Raw genomic sequence first — 13,138 nt, 5'->3', positions numbered from 1 at the left:
CGCTGCAGAAATGTACTGCAGCAATCCGCCAGCTTGCGACTGGACAAACGGCCGACATGTTCGACGAATACCTCCACATCGGAGACAGCACTGGGCGAATGTGCTTGCTCAAATTCTGCAAAGGCGTCTGGGCAGTCTTCACCGACGAATTTCTCCGGAGGCCAAGCACGACTGATTGTCAGTTCCTGCTCGACCTTCACGAAACAGTGCACGGATTCCCCGGGATGCTCGGCAGCGTCGATTGCATGCACTGACAATGGAAGAATTGCCCGGTGGCGTGGAAGGGGTCCTACACGAGCGGCCACAAAGGCACCCACCCAACCGTTATACTCGAGGCCGTTGCCGACTACCGCCTTTGGATCTGGCACGCGTACTTCGGGGTTCCCTGGTCGAACAACGACGTAAACGTGCTCCACCAGTCCGACCTCTTGACCGAAGTTTTGGATGGTAAAGTGCCGGCCATCAACTTCGTCGCCAACAACCGGCTTTATAAAATGGGGTACTATCTCGCCGATGGCATCTACCCGAAGTGGCCTACCTTCGTGAAGACGTCCAGTGGGTCTGCGAACCCAAAGCAGGCTCTTTTTGCGCAGAAGCAGGAGGCCGCTCGCAAGGATGTGGAGAGGGCGTTCGGGGTTCTCCAACAGGATCTAATTGAGCACATTTGGGCAAACTTTGGCGGATGAAATTATTAAAATTGTGTACTTTTATTTTTTTAGGATTTTAATTGTGTGCTTTTATTTTTTTAAGTTTAAGTTGTAACTTTGTTTTAATGTTGTGTGTTTTTTAATAAAGTGTGTTTGTTTTTTATTAAAGTGTGTTTGTTTTAATTGAATTGAGTTGGAAATAAAAATAAAAAATGAAATTGAAAGAATAGTAATTTAAGGAACGGTTAAGGAACGGAGGGTTGCAGGTTCCGTTCCTTAGTTAAGGAATGGAGTAAAAAAGTACAGTAGGGTCCGCAAATAGTAGTTTAAGGAACGGTTTAGGAACGGTATGGGAACAGCGTTGTGGATGGCCCCACACACACAATTGAGAGGGAGAGGTGGGGAGAGAGAGCACTGAGCCCACACAATGATTTCGAACTTTATGTTTCTTTTCCTAACTTTCTTCCATTCGGTTATTGATTAATGATGTGATTATGGCGATAGTTCCTGCTATACTCAGTTACTGATTTATAAATTTGTTATTCGAGCTAGTATTTACCTATGTATCTTTGGTCGAATTATTTAGTTGCTGGAATAATCTATTAATCCATCTACAGATTCTACGTTTTAACAACTTAAAACTATACAACCAAGTTATTGTCCATGTCCAAATAAAGATAGGAAGAATTTAAAAAACACCATTCTAAAAAAAGATCATTGTTAGTAGATGGGGTTGACATTAGGTTTATCAACCAAGTTATAGTCAATTGACAAAGACCCTAATCTCCCACAAAAAATGACACACAAGGGGCCTCACTCACATGGTGAAGTGAAAAGGACCAAAAGAGGTAGGTAAGCCACACTTTTATTTGTTTAGGACAACCCCATGAGTCTTGTTGTATACCTAAACACATGATGTGCACGAGCTCCTTTTAATTGCCACCCTTAACTATTCAAGATTATGGCCTAACCCAACACTCAATCACCTTAACCAATCTTGGAAAAGTTTTGGAATACTTGGGCCCTTTTTGTGTTATTTCCCTTTACTATGTTTGTGTGTGTGATTGTGAGGGGTATAAGTTGGGATAGATTGGAATTTTGTACAACCCCACAGCCTAAGAATTGATCCAACCTAACTTTATTGGTATGACAAGTGCCAATCCAAGTTTAATGGAGGTTGGAAAGTGACGGAGGGCAAGCTATTAAATGTCCTCAAATTCGTTGTGGGTGAGGTTATTAGGTTTTTTCAAAAAATAAAAATAAATTTTTTTGTGTTACTTATTCGGTCAGTATGTGTGTTAATGATTGAAAATATAGCTTAACACGTTCCCCTTATACAAATAGGTCGGGAAAATTCAAGTCACCTTAGGTAATATGAGGCGTGTTAAAGTTGTAGAAAAAAAAATTACAAATATAAGATGGAAATTGAGAATGAAAATTTGTGTGTTTGCGTTATTAATTAGGAAAAATATGCTTGTTAATGGATTTGGATAAGCTTTGTGGAAGAAAAATATGGAAGGTTTTATTTATTTATGCATTCTTATCTTTTTGATATAAGAAGAGATAATGTTCGTGTGGAACTAAAATCAGTAGCGGTGGCCGTTAAGGTGGAGCCATTCTTTGGAGGGGGAAAAGATGAAATAGGTAAGTAAAGAATTAAGGCATGAAATTACATAAATAGACATCTCTCTTCCCCTGCTCTATCTCTATGTGACACACATAATAAATAACAAATACCAAATTGATGGGCAGATTTAAGGATTGTGATTGACGGGCACACGTTGTTATCAATGTTATTTCGGGTTAGGGGAGGAGAAAATCATGTGATGGTGGGTGACAAGTGCTATTTATGTGTGATGTTACGTGTTTCAATTTTCACTTTTCCCCCTCTTTTAATCCTTTCCCCATATTTGTTATAATAAGAAATATTGTTTTGGAGAATATGATTTCATTATTGTTCTTAGGCCTGTCAAATTGGGTACCCGCGGATACTCGATCCCGAAATTCCCAAAATCCAATACTCGATACCCGATCCGAATTTGATTTCGGGTACCCAGATACCCGACTCGGGTATCCAATCTCGAAAATTGGGTATCCAGTCCTGATTGTATATTTTTTAAATATTTTTCAAAATTAACTATAAAGTTTTACAATTTATTTAATAATTATTTAGTTCGAATGAATTCAATACAAAATTGAAGTAGTATTCAAGAGAAAATAGTCGCAAACTTTTAGACATACAAAATTCTTGTAATAGTTTGAATTTAAGAGAAAAATAACTACAAACTTTGAGAAATACAAAATTCATAAGCTATAGTAAAATATTAACATCTTTCATCCATCCACAACAAGAAAATAAATTACTTTAAAAAATTAAATTACATATTAACATCTTTCATCTATCCATATGTAATTAAGAAATTAAATTATATTTTTCATCTTTCATCCATCCACAATAAAAAATTAAATTAAATTAAATTACATCTTTCATCCATCCATAATAAGAAATTGACATATTAACATCTTTCATCTATCCACATGTAATTAAGAAATTAAATTACATTTAATTATAATAAAAACATAATTTATTAATTAAAAAAAACAAATCGGATAATTCGGGTATACCCGATTGGGTATCGGGTTACCCGATACCCGATCATCCAAAATTCTCACTACCCGATCCCGATCCGATACCTGAAAAATCGGGTTTCGGGTATCCAATTACCCGACTTTTTCGGGTTTGGATATCGGGTATCCAATACCCAGTATCCATTTTGACAGGCCTAATTGTTCTATATTAGGGGTGTTTGGGTTGGAGAAGGTGTATATATTCGTTCTTCTAGCAATTCAGGGAAGTGTAAATTGGGTATTCTCTTTTAACAGATACTAATTAAAAACACTTTAATACGGTTGGATATCTCACTCGACCAAACACTTTTGGTTTGAGTAGCCAAGTATTGCAATTAACTCTATTAAATTATTAGGTCAATAATAATACTAAATCATCAAAATTTGTCACGTAATTTAACGTTTCGGGTATATAGGAGTGTGTATTTATAAAGCAGTAGAAAAATTGTGTGCAGATTATCAATCAATTATGTGACGATTATCGATGAGTTAAATATGTTGCTTGGAACTTGATCGATGAAATTGTATAATAATGGAATTTTGTAACTGTGATAAATTCTGTGAGTGTATGTATATAATCACGAATTAGGCTTGATATATAAGTGGAGCCATGCCTTCAATTATTTATCCGATTTGATTATATTACCATTGTATGCACACGGTAGGCATTACTCAATGTTATTCCAAACTCTATGAGACCACATACAATATTTATATTACATCAATTAAATCCAATAATACGTATACACACATAGGATTGCATTATGGTTATACATAGCACTTATATCATAACCAAAACGGGTTATTTGGTAAAATTCAATTACTGTCAGATGTCACACTCTCGCTTTCACGCCATGTTCTTTCCTTCAATTTTGTGCTATAATATGATTTATTGTGTGCCGATAGTATGTTGAGATACTTAAATATTCTATTTTCTCGTGCAAATGTCTTTATTGAACGCATACAATTCTGATTTGTTTGAATTCTCATAAAATTACTTTAAGTTTAATACATGGTATATGAAAAAATAATTTTAATCAACAGAATTATTATTCTTTTGAGATTTTTATGAGAGAATATGTGTAGATTCAAATTCCAGCTGTCTTTGACAGTATATTAGCACTATAATCAATTCGAAATGAACTTCAATGTAACAAATTAAGAACAACTACTACTATGTTTTAATACAACAAAAAACATACTTTCGCACAACAATGAATCATACTATAACATAAAATAAATTCATAAAATATCCCACAACATCACCAATTAAATATGCAATGCTGTGATGTGTCGTAATCAAGACCGTTTCTATAACACATGTAACCCCTGATATTCATATTTGGTTATGATATAAAAAGTGATTATAAGAGTACAACAAATTAAGTATAATGTATGATTATAATTTATCTTCGTTCCTATTTTATCGCAGTAATTGTCAGTTGAGTTTATTAATTATACTGGTGAATAACCCCAATTAAAATTTATTGCAAGATTCAATTAAAAACCTTATTCCTCAAAGTTTGATGATTCATCAGCCATCCCAAACCCTTCTCTAACCCTACCCTAAATCCCACTTTCAATGCCTAAACTTGCAGCACAAGGTTAGAGAGAGAGAGAGAGAGAGGAGTGGAAGGTGAAATAAAGCTCAAATTTCAAGTCTCAACCACATCAATACTTGCACTTGTTGTTATGTCATTCTGGCTTGCACCCAACCTCAAATTAATAAATCCTTCTAGAAGCCCCATAATAACAACAATCTACATGCACCAATAGAATATAAAGTGCAACAACCTACCATCTATGATGCTCATGAGTAAGGCAAAAGCAATTTTCCCATTGCCTAAAATATATAATCCCAACTCACAACTCACAACTCACAACTAACTTAATTACATAATCATATATTTCTAATCACCCACACACACAAGGAACAAACATCTAGTCCCACTTAATTTTGACAGTTTTGGATTTATTCCGGAAATCACTTTAATTTGTTGCTCTCCATATCAAATTTTGGACTTGATCATCATCTAGTTTCACAGTTGAGAAAATTTGATTAAACAAATTAATTCTTTTTAGTATTAGTTTCTAAAAATAATGAATCTTGTGGGAGAATGTTTCAATTGCTTAGATCTGGCTTTTGTCACTAGATCTTTTTTAAAATAAAATATTTTTAAAAATAATAGTAATGTGGAATAGATCCTATGGGCCCAGGACCTAGTATTCGAGTGGGCCGAAACACGGTATTTTAAGTTCAAATTCTACCAAGGTTTTTGAAATTTGAATTCTCTACTCATTAATAATGATATTGGTAATATATAGAATAACATAAAAAATGTGCAGAATAGTTTGCAATACCTCACCAGAAAGCATTAAGATGGCCCCAAAAATGGGATTCCCAAATTTATGTAGTGATTGTTAGATGAATTTATTAATAATGGTTGGTTCAGAGTTTGGATGAAATAAGGCAACAACACACCATATCGCACACTTTCCTGCCTTTAATTTATTACCTTACTTTACACCTACCTGAAAGCTCACCTATATATTATGTCACTTTCACCTAATATAAATACCTATATTAATATACACAAACAAATTCACCCAACAATTCATATTCCCACATCCAAAAACCCTGATATTATTAAATAAACGGTGTGTAAAATGATAAAATTCAAAAAATGAAATTTCCATCACTCATAAAATTGGAATTGAATCCACTTTTTACCTCTCCCTATTGTAGTATATGTATATATGTGAAGCTAATAAAGATGAATTAAGAGAGATGGTACCAGCCTCTCTCTCAACTCAAACCTGTCTCACCAACTCACATCTAGAAGAAATTACCACCCCCTCCCCCACATATAGAGTCAAAAGGCTGTATGTATATATGTGTGTCTCTATATATACACACACATAAACTCCCCATCATGTCCATGAAGGGCTGCTGCTGATGTTCAAGATTCAAGAATCCACCTACACACTCCATAAATCATCCCCATCTAAAAAGGGTTTTCCCAAAACCAAAACTTTTTTTTTTCCCTTGAAATAAAAAATGGGAAGATCTCCCTGCTGTGAGAAAGCTCACACTAACAAAGGCGCATGGACAAAGGAGGAAGACGACCGCCTCATCGCCTACATCCGGGCCCACGGCGAGGGCTGCTGGCGCTCCCTCCCCAAAGCCGCTGGCCTCCTCCGCTGCGGCAAGAGCTGCCGCCTCCGCTGGATCAACTACCTCCGCCCCGACCTCAAGCGCGGTAACTTCACCGACGACGAAGATGATCTCATCATCAAACTCCACAGCCTTCTTGGCAACAAGTAAGCCTTTCTCTTTTTTCTTTTTTTTCTTTTTTTTTTAAAAAAACTTTAAAAAAATCATTGTTGCTAAACCTTTTCTTTAATTTTAGGTGGTCGTTGATAGCGGGAAGATTGCCGGGAAGGACAGACAACGAGATCAAGAACTACTGGAACACGCACATACGAAGGAAGCTTCTGAGCCGGGGGATCGACCCGGCGACGCACCGGGCGATGAATGAGCCGGCGTGCGTGGCGGCGGCGGAGACGAAGACAATCTCGTTCTCGGCGAAGGAGGAGGTGGTGGTGAGAGAGAGGGAGAGAAGCCCGGCGGTGGTGAAGAGGGAGAAATGCCCGGATTTGAATCTTGAGCTGAGAATCAGCCCGCCGAATCAGAGGGAGGGGGGCGGTGGTACGTTGTGCTTCGGGTGTAGTACGGGAATCCACAAGAGCAAAGATTGCAGCTGCGGTGGTGATGATAATAATATTAATATTAATATTAATATTAATGGAAGCAGCAGTTATTCTGGCTATGATTTTCTGGGCATGAAAGCTGGAGTTTTGGATTATAGAAGTTTGGAGATGAAATGACGTGGCATTCTTATTACTACTTTCATCTCATATTTTACCTTTTTTTTCTTTGTAAGAATTAAGATTAATTCTTGAAATATAGTAGAAATTTGAAGATATATTAATTACTAGTATTAGTTGGGATATTCTCTTCTGTGAAATTTCTCTATCAATCTTGTACAAGTCATATTTACATAATTAACATTGATGATTATGCATATTATAGCAAATTATTATTGACTAATTAAGATACTCCCTCCGTCCCAAGATAGTTGATTCATTTTTTTTACAAAATCTCTAATTCCCCCGTACTTTACCCTCTCTTACTTTACTTTCTTCTCTTTAACCTTTAACACCCCAATTTCTTAATTTCATGTGCTCAAAAGAAATGCCTCAATTATCTTGAAACGGATTGAGTATTCTAATTTAACAAAATTTATAATTACTGTCGAAATATATACGATCAGGTTGGACACCTGATGAAGTGATTTGAAATTTGATCCGTAGCTTTAGGCTTTTAGCAATTCGCTCTTGCCACCGAGGCAAAATTTATGAAATGATTTGAAAGATGCTTCATCTCCAACAAATAGATTGAGGATTTGACTCAAAGTTGCCCGCACGGGCTTAACTCAGTTGGTTCCTGGGTGGTAGATTGTCCCTAAGCAGACAGGATCGAATGCTGGCAGCCGCAGTGTGGGAGTTTCACCACTGTGGTGGCTCCTTGTGTGCTGGTTACCAGTGTAAGTTCCTCCCACCTAATGGGCCGCTGAGGTACCGTGTTTGAACCCCTCCATAGCGATGTCGGGCCGGGTTATGGGGGCGCCTGGGGTGAGCGAATCACCTTTTGTCCCTAAGGATTTGACTCAAAGTCGGATGAGCAAGTAAATCTTAAATAAACATTGTCGCGCGTGAATTTGATGAAATGTTTCAAAATCAAGGCATTATTTTTTTGTACTTGCGGTAGCTAAACTCTGTTGCATAGGGACTTACTCCAACTGGTGCAGTGGTCCAAAATCTTAATACTCCTTTATTTTAATTTTTGCTTCAAAATTATTTCATACTCGTACTATATTTCTATGGAGTTTGAATATATATAGAATTTAATCTGTACTATAATTAATAGAAAAAACAGGTAGTTGATCTTTGGGTACATATTTTACAAAAAAGGTGACTCTTTTTAATACTCCATAAAATTGGTTAGTTGCAATTTTCATCCTTATCTAAATACTTTGGTGCAATTGGTATGTTTTTATATATATAATATGGAATATATGATGAATCATGCGACATGGAGTATTGAACGATGTGACCTTAAATAAACACTATTTTTATGTTCGTCGATCTTCTCCTTTTCTTTTCTTTTACTTTTGCCTGTTTTTACTAATTTTAGATTCCCTTTATTTGCAGTTTGTCTTCTTTATCAGAGGATATGAATGAATGAGAGAAAATGGATAAGCAGTGAGAGGATGAGAAGAAAAGAAGATCCAGAGGTGGGTAACCCATCTCTTCCAACATAATAAATGTAATAATTTAATACTCAATAATAATGATAATTTTAGCACACTGGTACAATATATTTGATTTAATGGCACCAATAATAAATTCATATTTAGAAACATAACTAATTCTAGCTTGTTTAGTAATTAATCATGAGTTTGAAGGTTGATTAGTTATAAGTAGTTAGTGATTTGTAAAAATGAAGTGGTTGGTAATTTTTAATCCTGAGTTTGGAGGTAAATTGGCCACATCTTGTAGTAATGGGCTTCTTGTTTGATCTATTTACTACTGCATATAGATGAGTTAATTTCGCATTTAAAAGTACAGGAGATTTCATTCACTCAATTATATTTCTGCACCTAATAAGTGATTTTCAAAATAGACAATCTTACATTCTTATAATTTAAATAATTATATATATTTATTCTTAATGTATACTATGTGTTTGATGTAAAAGGATCAAAACTCAGAACCAAAAATTGAAGAACGATAAAGTAGTAGTGCACACTTTGAAATATTATTTATAAACAGTTAATTAAATTATTTTTAATTAAAAATATTTTCTTCTATGTATATCATGTTATTTAATAAATTACCTATTTCCTACTATGACCACAAAAACTAAGTTGAATAAAAAAATAAAATAAAAAGTTAATAGGATAGTCATAAGATAAAAATGGGTAGACCATATATTAGAGCAATATCACTCTACCAACTTCTAACTTACTATCTGTTCTTTATAGCCGTGATCGACCTACCTTTTTTACCTACCTATCAATATTTATCTTATAAATAAGTATCACCACCACTGCTTTATCATGTTTTATTACATACAGACGTAAATACTATATTTTCCACGCACATATATGTAATATTTTAATTCGGTGGTGTCATCATATTGTTGTCCTATTTAAGTTTGATTTTGATATCACTTCATTTATGGTATACCTAAATTAGTTATGAGATTAGGTCAAACCGCTTTTTATAGTACTTAACTCTTCCACCTAAATATTTAATCCTTGTAATAATGCATCTTTACAAATTCATACAAATTCGAACAGTTGGTTTGTAAGAAACTCGGTTTTGCTTTTTAATTGTTTAATTTTAATATATATTATCAAGCATTTTAGTGACGAGCATAATCTATCAAAAATAATAAAAATATATACTTAAATAATAGCAAAATCAACGCAACATAAAAAATCCAACTAAAAAGCAATAGAAAATTAGCAAATGACAAGAAACCAACTACAATAAGCACCAATGCACATAAATCAATTTTGCAACGCATATCAAGGCCAAATGACGTAGCAATCAATTGAAAATCCTCATTTGATGATCACAAGTAGCAAGGAAAAGAAGAACCCACGAAGGAAATATTAAAACTAAACCATAGCACGACTGAGACGGGTGTCGTCTAGGCAAACAAAAGAAATGGCCTCTATCAACAATGCAATTTAAAGGTTAGAGGATTTAGCTAATTTATCCGAGTAACCCCTAAGATTGAGGCATTGTAATACATGATGTGAAGTTGTTGATTTTGATAAGAAAGTGGAGTGTCATTGAGTTTTATTTTTTCTCTAGCAAAGTCCTTCAATTAAGTCTACCTTATCTTTTTGGATAATTGGACCGTAAAACCATGAACTATTGATATTTTCTACAATCTTTAAAGTCGTTGTTTCAGTAAATCACAAACTTTAATAACTATTTGAATTTCCCATAACGATTATTGCTTTGAAATTAGAGGCTAAATAATATGGATTCTTAGTTGGAAACTAATAAGCCTACATGGGATTTATAAATACATTTCTATTTCAGAAATGACACACATGTTGCCACATGAAATTAAATAATTCACGTCAGTATTAGCCATGGCTGAAAATAATCATTGTGGGAAATTCACATAATTGTTAAAGTTCGTGATTTATCCGACCAACTTTAAAGATTGTCAAAATACCAAATTTCAGCAATAGTTTATGATTTTTCCGACCAATTAACTTATCCTTTTTGCTTGGCTAAATCAGGAAGGGGATGACTAAAGAGTGACTCGGCCGAGTGAGATGTTGCAACTAAGTCTCTCAGTCGAGTAAGACTCATCATAGGAGTCGGCCGAGTGAGTTTGTGCAAAAACATCGCTCGATCGAGTGAGGTCATCCGCCCTAATGCGACTTTGGAGATAGTTTTGGAGCTCAATCTCTTTCCCATATAAATACATTAACTAGGGCTCAAAATTGAGAGAACCATACATCAATTCATACATTTTCATGTCATGTCATACCAATGAAACATCATTCCTCAATCTAAAAAGAAATACTCTCTCCGTCCCCAAAAAATAAACTAGTTTGATCATTTTTTACCATCCCCCAAATTAGACAAATTCTAAATATGGAAAGTTTTTCAACAAATATTAATAATAATACACATCATTTATAATGTGGACTCCACAATCCACTAACACTCATTCCACTACATTTTTCCTCTCTCTCTTACTTTTCCTCATCTCTCTCTTATTTTACTAATTGCACATTAAAACTCGTGACATTTACAAATTTGTCAATTTTTTTAGGAACGGAGAGAGTAATGAATAGAAGCAAGAAGGGTTGGGAAAGAGGCAGAGCTATCGTGAAGTTGAAGGTAGAGCTGATATGGATTGTCATGTCGATTTGTGAAATCTTACAACAATATAATACCCATATAGTTCGATGTTCGGGTTGGGCATCCGACTCCACCTCCGCCTCCGCCTCCATCCGTCACTACACTAATTTAAAAAGACTTAAGCCTTATTTTCAATATAGATTATAATGAAATTTGTTCAATGATACTAGGTGATTTGACCTCTCTTTTTACCTAATTAATAATTATGTTAGGTCTCCTCACTCTTGTCTAACTGTTTCATGGAAATAAAAGCTTAACTAAAAGTGATACGTCTATTTCTCTAAACAACGTCTATAATTTGCTCATAAAAATAATACTATAAACTTGTTATTCATGTAATTTGATATAGAATAGATACAAAAAAATTCGAAGGGATTTTTTCTAAAATACAGAGTATCAAAAAAGTTTAGATGATCTAAATTATTAATAAAGGCTCTTGCATAACAATTTAAATAAAATTTAAATAAATTTGAAGGCTCCGAAAAATATAATGAAAAATAGGCTTGGTAAGAGTTTAATCCCTTACAACATTACATTTGTGTCGAGTGTCGACCTATAATTTGATGTACAAATCAAATAAATGTTGTTTAATCAGTTAATCATTGATTATTCAATCGCGCGCATTGTCAATCTATATCATTTCGTTTGATATTTCTTACTATCATTGATTTGGCTTAACTCAACATCAATACTTTAGAATAAAAATTACACTTTTAAATGGTACTTCATCATAAAAGTTTGATCTACATAGTATTAAAGAATTTTTCAAATTACATGTAATCTATCTCAATTAATATATAAACATGTATCTTACAGAGTTACACTCATTCAAGTGTTAGAATTGGCTTGATAGTCTTAGTATAATTTGAGTCATATTTGGATATTGGATTTACAATTGAACTAACCGAAGAGTTAATGAAATCAATAAAATCCTTTAATCCCCTTATTTAATTGCTCATGGCCAGTTTTATATCTTTTTTTATTTGCTATTATGCATTTATGTTTAATTGGATAAAACAATTTTTAACTTCTATGATCTAGATAATACATGAGATTTAAGTTGCAGTATTTAGGAACCCTAAACATTAGTCTCTCTGGAGACAATACCCACACATGACTTTAGCTATACTGAAATAACATTATCAACTTACAATAATATTTTAGTAGTAATAAAAATTCATCAATATGCATGTTAAATATATACTGACACACACACATCCCACACAACTGCATCAGGGTGAGACTACTCTTTGTATAAATATGAACACAAGAGCATGAGGCAGTGATTTTAAACACTTACGTGAATGTAGCTTCTGTTGATACAACAACATATTAAGGGTCATTTTGGTAAAATTTAATTGTTATCAATATTTTCGAGAGATCATAAGTTTAAGCCTGTCTAGGCATGGTGCAATATTTTCCACATTTGCAATATAGTACTCTAATTAATATACTAGCTCGACGCATATAGCTCGTGTAATTCGCTCAAAATCAATAAATGAACCTGTATTTGCATGTATTGCAATAGAATTAAGATCACGAATTATTCTTAGAGCATCCACAATGGCGCCCGTCTCGTCGGACGTCCGGCCGGCATGCCGGAGTTCCGCGCGGGACGTCCACCATTGTGCAGCGGTGACGCGGATACGAACGTCCGCTGCGGACACCGGAGTTCCGTGGTGTTCCCGGGACGTCCGCCGTTGTGTTGACTCCACGGACGTCCGCGCTGACGTCCCGATTATTTTATTATTATTTTTTGAAAATTCTATAAATACGACTCGTTGAACTTCATTTCATTCGCACCACTTGTATTAACGAGTATCTCTCTCTCTCTAAATACTTTT

General features: G+C 34.6%; 1 protein-coding gene across 1 annotated transcript; it reads left to right on the top strand.

The window, feature by feature from the left end:
* The first annotated feature begins 6,075 nt into the window (after positions 1–6,075).
* On the top strand, positions 6,076–7,372 carry LOC121746771 (MYB-like transcription factor 4). Its single transcript, XM_042140701.1, has 2 exons — positions 6,076–6,596; positions 6,686–7,372. The coding sequence occupies exons 1-2, from the start codon at positions 6,334–6,336 to the stop codon at positions 7,161–7,163; spliced, it is 741 nt and encodes a 246-aa protein (XP_041996635.1). The 5' UTR covers positions 6,076–6,333; the 3' UTR covers positions 7,164–7,372.
* Positions 7,373–13,138: the final 5,766 nt, after the last annotated feature.

The sequence above is a fragment of the Salvia splendens genome, chromosome 9 (assembly GCF_004379255.2).
Source record: "Salvia splendens isolate huo1 chromosome 9, SspV2, whole genome shotgun sequence".
Classification (NCBI taxonomy): domain Eukaryota; kingdom Viridiplantae; phylum Streptophyta; class Magnoliopsida; order Lamiales; family Lamiaceae; genus Salvia; species Salvia splendens.
Note: the sequence above shows the minus strand (reverse complement) of the source record. Positions and strands in the feature narration are given on the sequence as shown.

Excerpts from the sequence above, each read along its gene's own strand:
- LOC121746771 (XM_042140701.1), top strand. The coding sequence starts at position 6,334 with ATGGGAAGATCTCCCTGCTGTGAGAAAGCTCACACTAACAAAGGCGCA. Across the intron at positions 6,597-6,685 it reads CACAGCCTTCTTGGCAACAA|GTGGTCGTTGATAGCGGGAA; the intron begins GTAAGCCTTTCT and ends CTTTAATTTTAG.